This window comes from Lytechinus variegatus, chromosome 7 (assembly GCF_018143015.1).
Source record: "Lytechinus variegatus isolate NC3 chromosome 7, Lvar_3.0, whole genome shotgun sequence".
NCBI classification, from domain to species: domain Eukaryota; kingdom Metazoa; phylum Echinodermata; class Echinoidea; order Temnopleuroida; family Toxopneustidae; genus Lytechinus; species Lytechinus variegatus.
The window spans coordinates 6,061,811-6,083,852 of record NC_054746.1 but is presented as its reverse complement, the minus strand read 5'-3'; the positions used below and the strand labels follow the sequence as shown (position 1 = coordinate 6,083,852).

The following is a 22,042-nucleotide window of genomic DNA, read 5'->3' as shown; positions in this document are numbered from 1 at the left end:
AGTTACCATAGTAACAGTGCTTCTCAGCCAATCAGATTCAAGGAAAGATGTCAGATCTGACAACTTAATTGTCGGACGAAAATGTTGATGAAACGCTCCCCTGGAAAATAATTATTAAAAAAATCTTCATATCATTGCATTAAATTTGCGCTCGCATTGCAAGTTCGATGAGATACATATCTTGCTAAGTGAATAGGCTGATATATATGGAGCTTAAAATGTCAAGTTTTGAAGTCAATATACAAAACATATTTTAGCTCGGACATCGAGCTTTCATTATTTTGTTTGATTTACACAATTACAAACAGTGATCTGTAAAATGTTCGTTTAGTCATTTTCTGCTCGCGATTTGCGCTCGCATTGTTAGAAAAATAAATATAAACACATGCCTCCTATTCCTAATGACAAAAGTGTTTTAACTGAAATGTCTAGTTTTCAGGCATTAATATCACAAAATCTCGCGCTTTCATTGGTTGATTACATTAATAAATAAGATAACAATATTTTCATAGATCTAATAATTATGAAATTGTCCCTTTTCGGAAAGGAATGTCGACAAGCATTATCTCGCGCTTACAGGAAGAGAAATAGGAAGAAAGTCATCATTTTTCATATGATGAGAAAATGTTCTAAGAATGTCCTCGTCCTAGGTCAAAATCATTTATTAAGTGCAATCAATATCCACTTCACAATTTTCCTATACAGTGCTTGAATTAGTTTTTAAATGGACCCTTTTTACGATCAGAATATCAAATATTCCAGCTCACGCTTCGCGCTTGCATTATTGAATTTCATGATAATATATATATATAGAATGGCCAGATTCTAGGTTTAATTCTGAAATACTAGCAGGAGTGTTTGAGATTAGCAGCCTGTTCTTTATTCAAATCAGCATGGAAAGCGGTGAAAATGCATAAAGCTAACATTTCTGTGTTAATCTAGCTTATATATTAATAAGCTTTCGACTGGTATTTGTCATGGTCTAGACTGGGTTAAGGAAGAAAAGGTGCCCTCTCTCCATGTGCCCCCTCTTTGTACTTTGGTCCGCCCCCTCTGCATTTCGTTTTTATTTATTAAGTTACGTATTTGCAGGAAGTTGTAAAATTGTCCAAACTGCTTTTGAGGTATATTCCGGGGGGGGGGGGCACTTACATTGACGAGTGGATACCATGCGCGACCAAAAAAACACGTAAAAAGGATGTCCTTTTCACGATAGGGCACGTTACGTACGTAACGTGATAAGGGTGTCAAAAACACAAAAATAACGAAAAAAGGGTATCTATTTCGCTAGGAAAATTACGTGTTTAGGGTCGAATTTGCGAGGATGATAAAACAAAATTAAAATGTTTTATAAAGGATGTCCTTTTTGCCCCAACACTACGTGTTTAGAGTCCTATTTGGGCGAGGTGTAGAAGGTGGGGTCGTACTGAACCAAATAAGGTAAAGCCGACGACCGAAGGACCCGTAACAATAAAACATTCCTGTACTTGTTTAGGGGTTCGGAATATTTGCCAAGAGTATCGTTTTGTTTCCAATACTTGTTAAGGGTAGGGTTTCACATGCCAATACTTGTTAAGGGGTGCATTTTCAGAATATGGAAATTAAGTGTTTAGGGTGCTTTTCGAGACCCCATGGTCGCGCATGGTATCCACTCGTGAATGGAAGTGGCCCCCCCGGGGGTATATTCCTTTATTGGAACTGACGATTACAAGGAGCGCTAGAATATTCGTATTCAGTATGTGCTCCACGTCTGCATGTTTGTTCGATGAGATATTGTATCCATGTCTACAATCATTTTTTTTCAAGTCAATATATATATCAGAGTATTTCAACTCGCGCTTCGTTTAAATTGAAATATTTAAAATGAGATGTGGGCCGTTTTCAGATCTTGATATGAACAGAATAATCAGCTCGAACTTCGCGCTCGCATTATTTGTTTAGTGATATAAACTTGTACATATCTCAGGGGTCGCGGAGCGCCGGGGGGGGCTGACCAATCACAATCATATGGTAATTTTTACGTTTGCATGGTTTTGGAAAAAAGTGGGGGGGGGGGGCTTTAGCCCCGCTTCCACGGCCCATGTATCTTCTTAACAAATCCAAATGATCACCAGTACGACAATACACCAGACGGTGGACTGTATACTGTTTCCAGAAGAAGAAATGGCACGTGAAATGCCCGTTTTCAGGTCGGTATACAGAAGAATCTGCTCGCGCTTCAAACTTTTTAATGTTTTTTTTTTACTCAAGATAACTTTATAAAACTTTTAAACAAGTACTTTAATAGTGTAACGGTCGTAAACAACGTCCTTGAAATATTCAATAACATTTTTACTGCAATATACAACACAAACCCCCCTAAAAAAATCAAGATTTTTAAACAGACAAGTACTAAAGTTTATTCATTTATGACCTAGTTTTCTCTACATTCTTTGGGTTATTTTCTATGCATTCACCAAACATACCAAAGCGCTGACAAAAAATTGAGCATATTTTTGTGAGGCCCCTATCTATGGAATTTGTATTTTGATTAGCAAATAAAAAACAAATTTTACAGGATTTAATTTAGTTTTTAACCAAGGCATATAATGATGAATAACTGTAGTAGAAATTAAACTGACTGCATGTGCCCCAAGTCAAGCATTTAGATCAAAAGAAATGAACCCAAATATCACCAATCTTATTTCACCACACAGTGGTTACTGAGCACAATGTTATGTCATAAACTTGTACAGTAAGAGTGAATCTCGGTGATTGTAAAACACCACTTGAGCAACTTCTAAAGACGTCCTTAAAGCAATGTTTTGACATTGAAATAAACATTTCACTTACCTGATTATCACCAAACCTATGTTTGAAATCGCTTTCTGAAGTTCCCATCCTTTTACCCTCGATCGTACTCAGTAATAATTATTATCAGAAAAAGAAAATCAGAAAGATGCCCAGTTTTGTTTGAGAATACATGCCCGCTGTTAAAATCCTTCTCTCGTTGTTGTTTTATTGTTGTATTCCCGTCTGTTAGTTGTCGTACTTGTCCTGTTGGCGAAATTCATTCACTCTCTTCTGCCTCACAGCTTTTCAAAATTTCCCGCCATGAATCGCTAGATTTCGCCTCAGTGCGTAACAATAGACCAATCATGATGGACAATCATTGTTTTGTGAGGGGGGTCTTCTTTTTATTTGGCAACCAGTCAACTCGACTATTTGATAATTGTGAGTGGATTCATAGAGGTACTGCATGTTTCTTTGGTTTGATGAAATGTTAAAGGGCAGTCCATCGTTAAAAAAGGTTGGTTTGTATAAAAAATTGGATATGAAAGTTAATAGTTTCACTTCATTTTAAATGAAAGTTAGGCTATCTGGCAAATCTTGTTCGGTATGCAAACGTAGGTAGCCATGACATCCCCCACCCAGTATTTCATTTGTTTTATTACGTAAGATATGAAATTTTTATTAAAAAAATTGTCACCCCATTTTTTCACCTCCGAAAAGTGAATGAACATTTCCCCAAAAAAATGCTTAAATAGGACAAGGCCACCTCAACAAAAAGTTGATTTGAATGAAAAGAGAAAAATCCAACAAGCATAACACTGAAAAATTCAATAAAATAGGATGTAAAATAAGAAAGTTATGACATTATAAATTTTCGCTTAATTTCACAACATCCTGGCTGATATACATAAATGAGGAGACTATGAAGTTATCCACTATTTCTTTTGTATTTTATTACATTAAATATTCTGATTTTGTACTCATTGTCAAGTGATAAAACGATTAATTCCTCCCCGAACTTGTGGAATTAGCATCGTTTAATACTCTATGGTTCAGTCAAGTCCTTTATTGTCAAATCTGTCAGATCTATGAAAAAATCAAATATTGTACATTTCAAACAATAAAAAAAACAAAAAAAATAGTGAGTGATGGACATTATCGACTGACACGCCTCGTTGTGCATATCACTGTTTTGTGAAAAATAAGCGAAACTGTCATAACTTTCTTATTTTACATTTGATTTTGATGAAATTTTTAGCAATATATGCCAGTTTGATTTTTCTCTATTTATTCAAGTCGGCATTTTCCTGGGCTGGACTTGACCTTTAAACAAAAATAATAATTTTATTTCCAAGATGGCAAAGTGATTCGTTCACTTAATGTGCGATATTCCCCCCCCCCCCGGTTCGGCTATGTTTGTCTCGTCACTATTAAAAAAATAACTACAGTTTCAACTAAAGCCATGACGAGTATCCTCAGAATGATAAGTTATGATTTGTTGTATTTTCTAAAAAGTGTCCTGAACGCCCTAATAATTGTTAAATATAGGAATAGCAATCCATCTCTATGTGAGAAAACGATAATACCGATACACCCTCTCCCCCCCCCGTATTTTTAGCTTAAATCATTAAACTAATCCCTTGCCGCTTTGGTAAAACGCGTTTAGAGCACTTTTAACAAATTAAAAAAGATCATAACTCTATTCTGAGGAGACTCGCAAGGAATTAGTTTATGATTTTAGTTGAAAATTTGTGATATTTACTTTAATACTGTTGACTTATCGATACTTTACAGTATACAATTACGTTTTACATGTTTCGTTTTACAGCTGCTATTCCTCCGCTATTTATAGCTCTACCATTTTCATCTCTACCATTTTAACCCCTGCCTTTTTAAAGGGGTGGTCCGGGCTGCAAGTATGTATAGCTTAATAAATAGAGTAGAATTCACTGAGCAAAATGCCGAAAATTTCATCAAAATCGGATAACAAAGTTATTGAATTTTAACGTTTAGCAATATTTTGTGAAAACAGTCGTCATGAATATTCATAAGTGGGCTGATGATGTCACATCTCCACTCGTTCTTTTGTATTTTATTATATGAAATTATGTTTATTCAAATTTTTTCCTCCGAGAACTAAACAAATTGGATTGACAATTGATTTTGTGCATTAGATTTTTATTGCTGCAACCTCCTTCATTATAAGGGAGACATATTATTCACACAAGTATGAAATAATGAAAAAATATGATTTCATGTAATAACATCTAAGAAAACGGAAAGTGGAGATGTGACATCATAAGCCCACCTAATGAAAATTCATGACGACTGTTTTCACAGAATATTGCTAAACTTTAAACTTCAATAACTTTATTATTTGTTATCCGATTTTGATTTAAATATTTTCAGCCCGGACCATCCCTCAAAGCTGTAATTTTTGCCTCTGCAGTTTTGGTTCATTTTAATTTGGTCTACAAACAGTGCACTTTGTTTTTGTTCTCAGATAGTCTTCTCAGATAGTCTTCGCAATGGATAACCCATTTAGTCTACTATCAATGTGATCTACTTGAAATTTGGTCTACACTGCACTACACTTGCTCTAATACCCACCGAGGCCGATGCCCAGACAGTCTAATTTCTACCATTATTCGTGATTTTTTCAATAGAAAATTGGGCTCCTGAACAGTTTATCTAACCATATAAACTAAGTGGTTTTATACCAAATGAATATTAGATGAAATGGGTATTGCCTTACTATTTGACAAAATGATAAAGGGGTCAAAATCGCAATTAGACTTAACCTTTTGTAGGCAAAGGGTCCAGAGATGGCGTACGGGCTAAACAAAAAAAAAGGAAATAAACAAGTGGAGCACCTCTGGCAGTCTCACCTGCATTACGCGATATATAGCAGCGGTGCTGAAATTGCAAACTACTATAAACTAATTATTAAAAAAACACCATTCATATAATGATACAATACGACGTTCATTGACCCTAAATGATATTTGACATTAATCATGTGACCTAAGACTTGTCAGTGATACTTGATTACCCCAATGTCCACATTTCATAAACTATATCCATAAACTTTGAAAGTTATGATGGTAATTTAATAAATACAACCAACTTGATCTAAGTTCATTGACCCTACATGAACTTTGAACTTGGTCATGTGACTTTAAACTCAGGCTGGATGTTCAGCAATGCATGAACTAGGTCCATATACTTTTGAAGTTATTAGGAAATTTCAAAAACTTAAACTTAGTTTAAGATTTTGATGTTGATTCACCCAACATGGTCTAAGTTCATTGACCCTAAATGACCTTTGACCTTGGTCATGTGACCTGAAACTCAAGCAGGCTGTTCAGTAATACTTGATTAACCTTATGGCCAAGTTTCATGACCTAGTCAAGGACTCTTTTGAGATCATAAACAGCATAAAATAAATCCATTAGGACCAGTAAAAGTAAATAAAATCATACATTTTATGGTTTTTGGTTGAAAACACAATTTGCATTGACTTTGGACACAAAATCGTGCTTTTGAGCAATTTTGGCTCTGATTTGCACTTACAAAATGTTGCATAATCTTGGAACTGCAAGACTTGAAAGTAAGTCAGTGAGCGGCAAGGTAAAAAATTTTGCATGGCAAAAATATTGTGCCAAATGTTGAGGGGAGCCTTCGAGCCCCCTCCTCGCCCCCTAGATAGGGTTAAAGATTTTAGTTCTCTCATTAAAACTTCCAACAGATAGATCAATACAGTAAATAAATTTGAGGATATTTACATCAGGAATTCCACAAATCCTTGTTTTTAATAACAGTACAAAAGAATCAGAAAAAATCATTATTGACAGTGTACATGTAATTGAAAATTACAAATATTAAAATAAATATGAATAAGATTGATAACTTCACAAATTAAATCAATTTTATATTGAAGAAAAAGTGAGCAAATGAATTAAGCTTATTCAATCACAAATTCATCACATATTTTATTAAGGTGAACATTTATCAGTAGTAAAATACAAAATTGCCATTCACTTGATAAGGTATGATGATGTTAAGATACATGTACTTTACTTTTGATTTGGATACAAAAACATTAGAAGTGAGGTCTGAAAAAAATTTAAAAAAATGACCTCTACAAAATATTGCAACAAATTCATTGGTAAACCCAACTTTTAGAGCATGTCACCTAGGACAAAATCATGACTTCATACAACGTGGCCAAATTATTAATGATTTTCAATGCAATACTAAAAAGTATTCAAGTTTGATGCAGCTACCTAGATAAATTCTTGCATTACCTTTATGAAGGGATTCATAGACAGTATTAAAATAAGTTAGTGCAATATCACAGAGGCATAGTCTTGGCAAGTCCCTCCGTTCATTTCTTGTTTCTTTTCATTGATAAAATTACTGCAACAAATTGTAGTTTTGTTTAATTTATATTCAACATTTGTTACGAAATGTCATTGATTTGTCTGTAATATCTATTATATTGAATATGTATCATTACTTTGATTGTATTTTGAAAAAAAAAATTGTTGAACGGAAATAAATCTAAATCTAAATCTAGGAAAGTTCTTCTATTGGGCACACTTCTATGTGCACAAATGGAAATTATTTTCTATAAAAGGTCAAGTCCACATCAGAAAAAAAAGTTGATTTCAATCAATAGAGAAATATCATATAAGCATAAAAACACTAAAAATTTCATCAAAATGAGATGTAAAATAAGAAAGTTTTCAAGTTTCGCTTATTTTTCATAAAACAATTAAATGCAAAACTCAGCAATGTGCAAATGAGAGAGTTGATGATGTCCCTCATTATTTCTTTTGTTTATTATTGTTTGAATTATGCAATATTTCCATTTTTACATATTTGACAAGGATCAGCTTGACTGAATCATAAAATGTTAACACAATTGTAATTCCCCATGTTCATTGAGGAGGAAAACTTTTTTCACCAACCAATGAGAATGAAATGAGAATATTTCATATTTCATATAATAAAATACAAAAGAAATAGTGAGTGACATCATCAGTCCCCTCATTTGCATACAGACCAGGATGTGCATATAACTGTTTGGTAAAATTAAGCAAAATTTGTAAAATGTCATAACTTTCCTATTTTACATCCGATTATGATGACATTTTCAGTTTTATGCTTGTTAGATTTTTCTCTTTTTGTTCAAATCAACATTTTGTTGGGATGGACTTGTCCTTTAGAAAAAGGGCACAACCAATCTCTGGCCAATGTGAGGGGCATTGAGGCAAATCAAATATTAAGAGCATCAATTGCCATGGCCTTGGATGGCTTTAGTTTTAGGCCCTGCAATTAGAACATATCCATATAATCAGTCAACATTATCTATTAAATTGAGAAACAGTTGCAATCAAATACCATAATGGATGTCTTCTAAAAATGCAGGATTGAATCTTGATATGACCTCATCAGACCTATAAATTTTTTTATGGTGTCTATATCAACATAAACATATTACAGATCAAAGGAAGTACTTTTGTTCTAATTGTTTTTTCTTTAGTTATATTGAGATATATATTTACAGGCCAATGTTCTAACTTCTTGATTAGCTTAAACCATGATCCAAATCCGACAGTGTCAAGAATTTGATTACACTATATCCTTCCGGTGAGTTTCCCTGGATCTTTCCCATAATCAAATGGTGAAGGAAATATTGTATTTATTACATACAGACATTTTGATTTGAATACCCCATGTGACAATGAATTGCTTATGTAGCAATTTGGATTTGTGTGTTGTGGTAGGTCCTAAGTTGTAATGCTCCAAGTCAAGTTTACCAGCTCATTGTCATTCCACATCTTCAGGTCTGACAGGATTCTTGAGGGGGATCACTGATTTCTTATCCTTGTCTCGGCTCAGAGCCTTGCGCATGTCTAGAAAACAAAGAAATTAACATACAGGACAATTAAATTAGTCGTAGTGTTGTTAGTCGCAAAAGAAGTAGCAGCAGTGATGATGATAATGATAATGACAAAAAACATTTAAAAAAAAACATAAGACATAAAAATAATAATACTTCTAATAAGAATAATAATGATAATAAATAATGATGATGGTGAATATAATGATGACGATGATGCAACTTGTTAAGCTTTTATATCCACTCTACAGAGTGCTCAAGGCACTAATTATCATTAATACCTATACAAGCCATTTTTGGAGGGAAATAAAAGTCATATTTCGCTCACTACTTTCAATCCATGACCAATGAGGTAAACATTTGCCATGTTGCCCTCCCCAGGCTTTACCCATGGGAATCCTGTACAAAACAGAGGGCAATATTGGCCATATTTCTGTTCATAGCGCGATGCGCAGTAGGAGCCAATTTTGATCGCTAATTTCAGTTTTTGAGAAATCTGGCTGGAACCAGTTTATGAACCAATCCATTGTAGATAATGCGTGGTGCGGCCAGTGACAGAGACTTTATTTTACCCATATCACCCTAATTCTGGTGACATGTGTATACACAAACCAAAGCACAAAATTTCGACACGTTGAGTGTATGTGCATGCCACGCATGATGCACGACTGCAAGGCAACAATTTATGCCACAATTGCTTAATATGAGGGATTACTTTGCTAAGTTTATGAATAACCTGAAATCAGAAGTAGTGATAAGCAAACAGGCATATAAATTGTTCAAAAAAATAGCTAAAATTACATATTGTACAGCCTTAGGTAATAATAATAATACTGACTGGCTCTTCTTTCGGGAAACATCAAATATGTTGCCCTTAAAAATTCTAAAGACTCGGGCCAATACAATTATGTTGCGGATGACATATTTGATGTTCCCCTCAAGGCCAGTCAGTAGTATATTATTATTACCCTGACGGTCGCTGGCTACCTTCCAGACACAAAAAACGTTAGAAAGAATTAATTTTCTTGCCAGGTACCCATTAACTACACATGGGTTGAGTGAAGTAAAATGTAGATAAATTTCTTGCTGAATAAAACAATGCAATGGCTTGGATTCAAACCCATGACCCTCTGACTGAAAGGCAAGATTCAGGACCACTAGACCTTGATGCTCTTAGTATAAATCACAGGCGTAACCAGGGAGGGGGGGGGGGTGCGTGCCTGGCCTGTGGCCCCCCCCCTTTGAGAGGCGCAATTAAAATTTGTAATGTAAAAATGCCATTGAAATAATGGTGTGCCCGAAATGTCCTATCCCTAATTTCTGATTAAAAACCTTTGCTTGTCAAAGTTTTCCTCAGGAAAATGTGCCCCCCCCCCTCCCATTTGGAGAATCCTGGATCTGCCCCTGATATAAATAATAATCAATATCATCAAACATACCATACGCATCTTCATCAGGGTCGCCCGAGTAGTACTGTAAGACCTTCCTGTACACAGTGTACCCAAGCCGAGCGTACATGTTAGTTGCAATCTCATTTGACACACGAACGAACAAGTCGACGAAGAAGCAGTCTTTCCTGTCAAAACAACAAAAGAATTGGCATCAATGATCAATCTTTATAATAATCCTCTTTACAATCAAGTAACCAACTTTATCAGAATACATAAGATAAAGGTGCTTCAAAGCTGTCCAATTATATTGTCTCATTTCATTCTGATATCAAATAAAGCAAATTTAGGTAAATAGATGTAATTTATATGATTATTGGAACACATACACACAAATATTAAAACCCAATTTGCAATTACAAGTGAATTTAAGTGCAAATCACGAGCAATCACGATGGCTTTTTTAGATTTTGAGAATCTGACATGCATCCACATTTAGGTTCTGATAAATGGATCTATTTTTCTATTAAGGATATTATTGCCGTTGCATTTTCAAACAAGTGGAATGCCTCTGGCCGTCTCACCTGCATCACGCAATTCAACGTAGCAGCAGTGCTGTCTTTGAAAATTACTATAACTCGCACAAGATGTTCAGTGATACTTGGTTACTCTTATTTCCACGTTTTATGAACTAGACCAATACACTTTACAGAGATAGGATGGTAATTCAACAAATATCCCAAATGTGGCCAAAGTTCATTGACCTCACATGACCTTTGGCCTTGATCATGTGACCTGAAACTTGCACAGGATATTCAGTGATACTTGATTACTCTTATGTCCAAGTTTCAAAAGTCAGATCAATAAACTTGCAAAGTTATGATGGTAATTCAACAGATACCCCCATTATTGCCAAAGTTCATTGACCTTTGACCTTGGTCATGTGACCTAAAATGCGCACAGGATGTTCAGTGGTACTTAATTACTCTTATGTCCAAGTTTTATGAACTAGACCAACATACTTTTAAAGTTATGATGGTAATTCAACAAATACCCCCAATTCGGCCAAAGTTCATTGACCCTAAATGACCTTTGACCTTGGTCATGTGACGTGAAACTCATGCAGGATGTTTGGTGATACTTGATTAACCTTATGTCCAAGTTTAATGAAGTAGGTCCATATATTGTCTAAATTATGATGACATTTCAAAAACTTAACCTCAGGTTAAGATTTTGATGTTGATTCCCCCAACATGGTCTAAGTTCATTGACCCTAAATGACCTTTGACCTTGGTCATGTGACATGAAACTCTTATAGGATGTACAGTAATACTTGATTAACCTTATGGCCAAGTTTCATGAACTAGGTCCATATACTTTCTAAGTTATGATATCATTTCAAAAACTTAACCTTAGGTTAAGATTTGATGTTGACGCCGCTGTCGTCGCCGTCGGAAAAGCGGCGCCTATAGTCTCACTCTGCTATGCAGGTGAGACAAAAACCCAAGTGAGCAAGAAAATCATTGGACCATATATTAATAAAGAGACAAATTTTGTAAGACATAATATTTCACTGGCCTGGGGCAACCAGAAATGAGTCGGGCCACCAAACTTCAGTAAAAGCCCACAATTGGCAACCCTGTTTAGCTACCAAAGTTTTGATAAATTGTCTATTTTCTATTGTTTTAGAGCCACCAAATTTGCTTTGCGGGCCATCAAAAATATGAAATTGATGATTTTGGTGGACTGATCAGGCCACTAGGGCCTGTTGCATAAAAATTTTTACCTGAGAAAACTCAGGTTGTTTTTACCAGAGTTTTTGCCCTGTGTTAAAGTCAATGGCAGAAATCAGACTAACCTTAGTTTTTAGTTTTTACCAGAGTTTTCTCAGGTAAAAAGTTTTATGCAGCAGGTCCCAGGAAAGTGTGGAGCCTTGGTAAACCAAATCGTATTCCACCCTATTCATTTCCTTTTCTCTTTTCTTTATTGGTAGTTAACATTTTTTGGGAAGTCCATGGCCCCCAAGCTCCTCCCCCCACCAGCGAATCTTACCTCTCTGATATCTCCTCCAGAATATTCATCATGATAGCAGCCAATCCCAGTCTCCTGTACTCTGGGGCAACAGACAATGCAGTCACATGACCATGCCACGTCTCTTGGGCGACAGATCCTTCTGCTTTGCCCATGACTATGAAATGAAGAACAGATGATGAAAGAAAAAATATTCCAACTTAACACCGAGTAAATGTATTCCTTACAAATAAGGAAAAGATGATTGATCATTTCCATATACTAGTAGCTGAAGATGATATACTCATGATCCACAGTATTATATCATTCTGTAATTATATAATTTTTTCACTCATCAAGTCATATATCATATAAAAACTGCAAAATTATTTTCTTTTGTCTCTTCAATAACTAACTAAAAACCTCTCTCCTTTTATTTTTTCACTGAAAATTCTTCACTTTTAGAAACAGAGAATTTTATGGTTTTAATTCTTATACATTTTACAAATCTTTAATACATTAGCTAATTTGATAGCTACCCTTCTTTTTGTTTGTTTTATTAGGGGCTGAGAGGGGATTTTATCATGTAAACTGAACATAAATGTTTAAGTATCCAATCCATTATCTTAAGTTTGGAATTACACTTCTCAAGCCCACCTCATAAAATATAATAACAAATTTTAATACTATAACAGTTTAAATATAAATACCAGTTGTGGTAACGATCTCAAAATGAGTTCGAACAGAATCCAATGAATATGTGCCAAATGGCTATGGAAGAAAATGCGTAATTGCTGAGAAATTAGCAAAATAAACACAGAATTCCATCAAATGTCGGATATTTTTTGAAGCAATATTAATACACTATCCCACATATGCATTTGTGTTAGTGATCATCAGAATTATCGATCATGATTTTACAAAGATAAGTTTGCATTACTGTACCAGATCTAGACATATTATAACATTTTGACTATTAACCTGATTTAAGAGACTTTCTCATGAAATAATTGTGGCTGCAACCTTTAAAGCTACTGAGATCCTTTAATCTGATTGGCCGATAGTACACTTGTTATAGAAATTGTGCATTTGTTATTCGTTATTCCGAATACATTCGTATTTCCAAAGGTTCGTAATTCCGAAGGTTCGTTAGTCCGAAAACGAAATGAGGTTCATAATTCCGAAGATTCGTTAGTCCGAAAACGAAGTGAGGTTCGTAATTTCGAAGGTTCGTTAATCCGAAAAAGAAATGAGGTTCATAATTCCGAAGGTCCGTTAGTCCGAACACTAAATGATGAACTAACCTTATTTCGTTTTCGGACTAACAAACCTTATTTCGTTTTCGGATTTACGAACCTTCGGAACATCTAACCTTATTTTGTTTTCGGATTATCGAACCTTCGGAATAACGAACCTTTGGAATAACGCCACAAATGTTTGGATTAACTAACCCTTTTACGTTTTCGGATTAACGAACATCGAGGTATAGGCAATTTACGTGTTTCGGAATTACGAACCTTCGAAATTACAAACCTTCGGAACTACGAAGTGTAAATGATCTACTCACTGTATCCCATGATCTGACCTCCGGGCGCTTCACAGACTTGAATATACTCCGGCCAATGTGCCAAGTATTGGAGATAGAATGGAATCCCATACTGGCCATCACATATTCAATTAAGGAAAGGCAGTACACATATATATAGAAGGGAACAATATCACATCACAAAAATCAATCTTTAGAAATCCATAACTCTTATGTTTGTTGAGGAATTTCTCAAAACCCTTTAAACTAGTAGATTTCATATAAAAAAAGGGAGAAGACGGATCAAAGAAAGTATGAATAAAAAAAATATGAAAGCTTACGAGCACTTGAATAAACAGATCAATCATGGTACTTAGATCCGTCAATGCTACCAAGATCTATGTCGTACGTGTCCAACTTCCCCATTAAAACAGTTTACTTTAATTTTCTCTTTATCAAGTATATCACAAGATCAGGTGTTCTCTTTGATGAGAATTCATGGAAGAGAGGTTCCACAATAATTTATTGTATCATGGATGACTTGTTCATCACATCATTAGAATGAGCAAAAATAGATATGTATATATATTTTTTGAATCCACATACACTGTAGATACAACTATTGATCATTGATTTCAATATTATTTTGATTCAAGATAATATAAAACCTGCAACGATATACAAGAGAGTTAGGGATTCATCTAATGACACTTCCATTGACGAGTGGATACTAGGTGCAACCATTGGGTTTCAAAAGGCACCCTTAACAAGTATTTTCTATTTTCTGAAAATGCACCACTCAACAAGTATTGGCATGTGAAACCCAACCCTTGACGTATAACAGCTTTACCTTTACTTCCACTGGGTTTAGTATTGCCCCACCTTTCACACCTTACTCTAAACAAATAGTGTTGGGGCAAAAATACCAGCGAAACCTTTTATCTATTTTATAATTCCATCAAGCAAATTTGACTTAAGTTTACGATCTTGACTTCCATTTGGTATTCATGATTTAGATTAATTTTGGGTGAACTGTTAGAATTTTTTATTGAAAATCAACTTCATATTTTTTTTTAAAATGTGTGCAAATTATGTTTACGCAATCATAAGTGGCCTCCTCCCCCACCCCCTCCCCACGGGATTAAGTGTAAGTTCCGGTAATTCAAAATCAAAGAATTAAAAACACCTGTCCTGTATATATATATGGTACACATTCATTACAATAATTCAAATCTATTTAATAAGGATACAGTTTCTGTGAGATAATCCATATTCCTGTAAAAAAAATCAAACAAACAAAACATAATTATAATTTTTATGTTTTTCTTAAATTAACCTTTGCAAGCTTATGCAACATAAACAGCTGTCATGGCTGTGAATCATAATTTAAAAATCTGATATTTCTTTTGTTCAGACAGTTACAGACAATGTATAAATTTGGTAGTTTACATCACATATTTCTGGATTAAGCGATACAGTCATTTGAATTGCACAGGAGCTAAATCCTGGATCCCTATTAAGTCATGTAACACAAATAGATTCTAGACTAGAAATATAGGAGAGCATAACGCGACATAAACCAAAAGTTTTGGTCTCTGTATTATTGGTCGTTCCGCTGAACTCTGTTGGCTCCACACGCTCACCAATTACAGAGACCGAAGTTGTTTTAACTGGATCTGTACAGGGACTCAATGTTTATGTATTAAGTTCGGATAAACCAGGGAATTAGGAATTGAGCGACAGCCGAAGTCATCTTTATTAGAAGTCGGTCATACAGGAAGCAATGGAGAATCAGTAATCCTTGTGACAAGGCACACAAGATAAATATATTTTAATCCCCATACGACCAGAAAACAAAAATGACCGAAAAATAATAATGTAATTATAAGAAAAACAACAAATGAAATAATTATTCAATTATTCGATTAGACTACATTCGTATTATTATCAGACCCTGCCTATTCCACTTAAGAACCTATAGAAAATACTTCAGAAGCCCTTGACAAAAGGGTATCATCTGAGGAGCCGGAGAAAGGATGTTATGAATATTCATTAATCTAGTGGTGCAAATTTATATCGCTTGGACGTTTGGTTTGGCTGGCAGCCATTCAAGAAATGACTATATTTACCACGTTTTTTTTTTCCTTGGAAAAGAAAATAGCTTCTTTTCACTTGTACTTATTTTTCTTTTATTTCTCCTTAATACATTTTTCCTGTTCTATTCTATTTCCTCATTCTTTTTTTCACCTTTTTTTTATATTCTCCCCCCCCCTTCTTCTGTTTTTATTCTTCCTTTCTTAATTTTTTCTCTACCTTTTTTTCATTTTTGGAGGTTAAATTTCTTTTCCTTTCTTTCCTTTTTCTTTTGCCCTTTTTTCTCTTCTTTTCTTTTTATTCTTCTTTTTCATATTTTCATTTTCTTTACTACGGCTATTTTGATATTTTTATGTTTTCATATAATACAGGCCTACTACAAGGCAGCTAATCAGCTATGGGATCAGAGGTCCGCTACAACAATGGCTGCAAACATTTCTCACCACTAGAGAAATGTTGGTTCTAGTGGATGGTCATCGATCTACAGCGGTACCGGTTAAATGAGGCGTGCCGCAGGGCACCGTCCTCGAGCCTTTGCTCTTCCTCTGCTACATTAATGACCTTCCACCCTGTGTCAAGTCTCAAGTACGCCTCTTTGCTGATGATTGCCTACTATACCGGCAGATTAGACAAGATCACAAGATGACCTCAACAAACTGGATGAGCGGTCTGAAACATGGAGCATGACGTTTAACTTAAGTAAATGTGTCAACACAAAGTCGACCCATTCTACACGCTACGGGGTCAGTTCCTTAAACAGGTACCAGAGCACCCTTACCTCGGAGTTTAATACCCTGAACAAGAAACTGAGTTGGAGCCTGCATGTTGCCATCACGACTCATAAAGCAGGTGCAGTACTAGCACTCCTTAAGTGAAACCTTAGCTTCTGCCCAGAAGACCGCAAGAGAACTGCCTACATTGCCCTCGTAAGATCTCTCATGGTATACAGAGCTGTTTAAACTGTTAAAATTAATTCTTCAAAATGTGTGAGGTGCTTGTCTCCATTCTTAAAAGGACCAAAGGGATATGCTCGGAGAAATCTTGCTACATTTACCTCTCCAAGGACAGCCTTTAGCTTTTGTCCAAAAACTGTACATCGTGACAATTATGTTTGTAGGAAGTGTGAGCGTGTCATCGTCAGGAACACTATTGTTCGAAAAGCATCTATAGGGAAGAAACGGACATCGATAGCTGGGAAAACGCCAGGAGGAAATGATGGGCTTTAATATGTGGAAAACCCCGAAAACCCTATCAGCTCTCCAAAACCAAAGCCAAAGAAGAAAGCCATCTTTGACACACCCAAACAGATACACGTTCAATTTGATAAGGAAGATGAAAACCAGGGTGTTCAAGCCCCAGGCGCTAATTCTGATGTGGAAAGTGGAGATGAAGAGGATGTAAGAGAAAGAAGAGACAGGCGGGAAAGATCACCCTTGCCAATTCAAAAAGCTATTGACTATTTCATTGAATATAAATATCTGGAAGGTGTCAGAGCTTTGTCCAAGGTTTCGCCCAAGGCAAGAAAATCACTGATAGTGGCAGTGACAGAGATGATCAAGAATATGTGGAAAAACCCTGAAAACCCTATCAGCTCTCCAACACCAACGCCAAAGAAGACAGCCATCTTTGACACACCCAAACAGATACACGTTCAATTTGATAAGGAAGATGAAAACCAGGGTGTTCAAGCCCCAGGCGCTAATTCTGATGTGGAAAGTGGAGATGAAGAGGATGTAAGAGAAAGAAGAGACAGGCGGGAAAGACCACCCTTGCCAATTCAAAAAGCTATTGACTATTTCATTGAATATAAATATCTGGAAGGTGTCAGAGCTTTGTCCAAGGTTTCGCCCAAGGCAAGAAAATCACTGATAGTGACAGTGACAGAGATGATCAAGAACGGGGTACCGATAGGTCTAGATCCCCTCTACATTTTTTCAGTCAGAAATGATTTCTCAATTTTTTTATATGTCTAGTGTTATATAAAAGTAGAATTGTATTAAGAGCAATTACATTCATTTATTTAGTTATTTCTTCTTTAATGATATTCATAGCATATAATGATTAATGATATTCCAGAATGTCTCAGTAAAGCTTTGTTAGGCATGTCTATTATAATGAGTACTGAATAATCTTCATTATTTCTTCGTTATGTGCTTGTCTCCATTTTTAAAAGGACCAAAGGGATATGCTTGGAGAAATCTTGCTACATTTACCTCTCCAAGGACAGCCTTTAGATTTTGTCCCAAAACTGTACATCGTGACAATTATGTTTGTACGAAGTGTGAGCGTGTCATCGTCAGGAACACTATTGTTCGAAAAGCATCTATAGGGAAGAAACGGACATCGATAGCTGGGAAAACACCAGGAGGAAATGATGGGCTTGAATATGTGGAAAGCCCCCAAAACCTTAACGGCTCTCCAAAACCAACGCCGAAGAAGAAAGCCATCTTTGACACACCCGAACAGATACACGTTCAATTTGATAAGGAAGATGAAAACCAGGGTGTTCAAGCCCCAGGCGCTAATTCTGATGTGGAAAGTGGAGACGAAGAGGATGTAAGAGAAAGGAGAGACAGGCGGGAAAGATCACCCTTGCCAATTCAAAAAGCTATTGACTATTTCATTGAATATAAATATCTGGAAGGTGTCAGAGCTTTGTCCAAGGTTTCGCCCAAGGCAAGAAAATCACTGATAGTGGCAGTGACAGAGATGATCAAGAACAAGGTAGGTCTAGATCCCCTCTATGTGATTTTTTACAGTCAGAAATGATTTCTCAATTGTTTTATTTGTATAGTGTTATATAAAAAGAATTGTAAGAGCAATTACATTAATTTATTTAGTTATTTCTTCTTTAATGATATTCATAGCATATAATGATTAATAATATTCCAGAATGTCTCAGTAAAGCTTTGTTAGGCATGTCTATTATAATGAGTACTGAATAATCTTCATTATTTCTTCGTTATGTGCTTGTCTCCATTTTTAAAAGGACCAAAGGGATATGCTTGGAGAAATCTTGCTACATTTACCTCTCCAAGGACAGCCTTTAGATTTTGTCCCAAAACTGTACATCGTGACAATTATGTTTGTACGAAGTGTGAGCGTGTCATCGTCAGGAACACTATTGTTCGAAAAGCATCTATAGGGAAGAAATGGACATCGATAGCTGGGAAAACACCAGGAGGAAATGATGGGCTTGAATATGTGGAAAACCCTGAAAACCCTATCAGCTCTCCAAAACCAAAGCCAAAGAAGAAAGCCATCTTTGACACACCCAAACAAATACACGTTCAATTTGATAAGGAAGATGAAAACCAGGGTGTTCAAGCCCCAGGCGCTAATTCTGATGTGGAAAGTGGAGATGAAGAGGATGTAAGAGAAAGAAGAGACAGGTGGGAAAGACCACCCTTGCCAATTCACAAAGCTATTGACTATTTCATTGAATATAAATATCTGGAAGGTGTCAGAGCTTTGTTCAAGGTTTAGCCCAAGGCAAGAAAATCACTGATAGTGGCAGTGACAGAGATGATAAAAAAAATGTGGAAAACCCTGAAAACCCTATCAGCTCTCCAACACCAACGCCGAAGAAGACAGCCATCTTTGACACACCCAAACAGATACACGTTCAATTTTATAAGGAAGATGAAAACCAATGTGTTCAAGCCCCAGGCGCTAAATCTGAATTCTAAAGTGGAGATGAAGAGGATGTAAGAGAAAGAAGAGACAGGCGGGAAAGATCACCCTTGCCAATTCAAAAAGTTATTATTTCCTTTCATTGAATATAAATATCTGGAAGGTGTCAGAGCTTTGTCCAAGGTTTCACCAAAGGCAAGAAAATCACTGATAGTGGCAGTGACAGAAATGATCAAGAACAAGGTAGGTCTAGATCCCCTCTATGTGATTTTTTCAGTCAGAAATGATTTCTCAATTGTTTTATTTGTATAGTGTTATATAAAAAAATCTAGTGTTATAAAAAAACGTTGGCGAAGAACAATAGGAAACAAGATGGCGGCATAAACATCGGGCAAGTCTCTTCCGTCTTGTCATGATATTTTCTCATTTTTTTTTTATGAATTCTTGTTTAAAAATAAAATTGATGGCGCAGATATGTTGGAAATGAAGTTGCATCCCATGTACATGATTTAGGGCTTGGCTATATTTAGGTCTTTTAGAAGGAAAGTAGAAATCCCGGGGGCGAAAGTTTCAGGTTTTGGCGGCCTACACGCACGTGAATATATACAAATACCTGGCTTAATTGAGAGTGACCTTACGTCAGTAAATGGTTTTTACTCTCTAGAAGCCGCCTGGCTAATGCATGATCATGATCAGAGATGCCAAGTTCAATGACCAGCTATGCGTGTGATTTTCTGTGAATCTGAGTGAGATGACAGACATTGTGTACAATGTATATGGGGATAGGCTGTGATAGTTGCGTGAGACAGAGATTTGAGGGGATGAACAAGAGTCCAAAATGCTTGAGTCTCACACATAATGCATGAGACTTGGTAGACCAAAAGCTTCGGTCTCTGTTTTGTTGGTTGTTCAGCTGAACTTCGTTGGCTTCACTCACCAAATACAGAGACCGAAGTTCTAGCGCGATCTGTACAGGGGACTCAATGGCCATATGTTTATGTACTTAAGATCGGAAAAAACGGGGAAGTGAATTTGCGCGACAGCCGAGGTAAGTCACTGTTTTTGTTCCTTTTAACTTCATTTTTCTCCGTTTTTTGGCAATTGATGCCAAGAGGGAATATAAATATGCACTCTGGTCACTATAATTTTCGAAATTTTTATTCATTAAAGACAAAAATTGAAAAGCCCCGACGGGGGGATTTTGCATTGCAAGTCCCCTAATGGTGGCTGCACGATAGCGAGCCGTCTGTGTACGAGGAGAAATTTAAAAAAAATGTTAAAAAACTCCTCGAAACAGACGGCTGCCAGCTGTCTAGAGACTTGGTAGCTCTGCATGATGATGATGTTTTTTTCAATATTTTGACATGATGATGATGAAAAATATGTCAAAATAATTTTTAAAAATCAATATGGAGTCCTCAAGGCTAACGTTAGGAACAACCACATTAAGAGACCCAAGATTTTGGTCTGACTACCGTACTCTAATTTTAATTTCATGAAAATTGAAATGACAAAAATCGATGAGCACTGTCAGCCAGCTGTCTTTCCTATCTGGCCTTTTCGGGGGGATTTTGCATTGTAAAACCCCTAATGGTGGCTGCATTATCGCGAGCCGTTGCCGCCGTCTGTGTACGAGGAGAAATAAACAAAAATTGAAATCTCATCGAAACAGACGGGTGCCGGCTTTTAGTGTTAACTAACTTGTTAAAATGTTAGACAGTCATGACAGTACGAGAATGGTAACAACATTTACTACACGTGGGACTGAACATAAAAATAAGCCCCAACATTAACAACATTACGGTAATGATTACGTTTGGTTTGAGATTTTCCATTCCAAAACAAAACAGATATTTTAAAAAATACTTACACGTTATTGAACTTGAATAAATCGTCACATGTGAAAGGTCGTATTGTCGTCATTTTGCTCAGATCAGTTATGCACGTCTACAGAAATAAAATAGGATAACTCTTGCGCCGGCCCATGTGCAGCATGCTTACCGGTACGGTACCATACCGTTAACCCAGCCGGCATGCAGGGGCCGCCGGGGCCGGGAGCTCCGATCCGATCCCTGGAGCTGGTCCCTGGTTTGCATACCGTATGCACTTGCACAGGTATACTATGTGTACGGTATACACTTTTAAACTTTTTTTTTTTTTGGGGGGGGGGTGGGTGTTTCAATGCTTTGTCTTTATACTTATTCTTCTCCTATTCATTTATTTATCACGAAGGGTGAGGTATTTTCATTGCCTTGTTTTTGTCTTTGATCTCTTGATAAATGACCAATTCATGTTTTTCTTTCCTTCTAGAACAAGTCCTCCCCTTCCCCTCGACCCCTCCCGGCTCTCTTCTACTCTACTCTCTACGACTACGTTGGACAACTCGATCGGACCGCGTTCCGAGTTGTCCCACCCGTTTCGTAATTTTTTTTCACAATTTGTGTCTAAATTTTTATGTCACTTCCAAATTTCTTGTATGATTTTTATAAGGATATGGTCTGATGGTAATATGTTCTTCACTTTCTAATATTACTTATGTCTTATATATTTCAGTGCAAACAAAGTGACTAAGTCATAAAGCTAGAAAGTAAAGAACATTACCATCACTATCCCTAGAAAATCGCAGCAAGAAATTTCGAAATAACGAAAACAATAGACATCAATTTGTGAGAAAAAAATCACAAAGCAGGTGGGACAACTCGGTTCGCGGTC

The 22,042-nt window shown here is 36.1% G+C and overlaps 1 protein-coding gene across 1 annotated transcript; it reads right to left on the bottom strand.

The window, feature by feature from the left end:
• Window positions 1–8,005: 8,005 nt before the first annotated feature.
• LOC121418299 (N-alpha-acetyltransferase 20-like) lies at window positions 8,006–21,350 on the bottom strand. The gene is made up of 6 exons (XM_041612083.1): window positions 21,201–21,350; window positions 14,854–14,878; window positions 13,646–13,736; window positions 12,121–12,256; window positions 10,120–10,256; window positions 8,006–8,693 (listed from the first exon to the last, which is right to left on the bottom strand). The coding sequence occupies exons 1-6, from the start codon at window positions 21,251–21,253 to the stop codon at window positions 8,608–8,610; spliced, it is 528 nt and encodes a 175-aa protein (XP_041468017.1). The 5' UTR covers window positions 21,254–21,350; the 3' UTR covers window positions 8,006–8,607.
• Between the last annotated feature and the right edge of the window lie 692 nt (window positions 21,351–22,042).

What these genes read in the sequence shown, in the direction of transcription:
- LOC121418299 (XM_041612083.1), bottom strand. Translation starts at nt 21,253, where the DNA reads ATGACGACAATACGACCTTTCACATGTGACGATTTATTCAAGTTCAAT. An exon ending in TTATTCAAGTTCAATAACGT is followed by an intron (nt 14,879 to 21,200) that starts GTAAGTATTTTT and finishes TTTTTTTTACAG; the next exon opens with GAATATGGATTATCTCACAG. An exon ending in CCCTGATGAAGATGCGTATG is followed by an intron (nt 8,694 to 10,119) that starts GTATGTTTGATG and finishes TTTGTTTTCTAG; the next exon opens with ACATGCGCAAGGCTCTGAGC.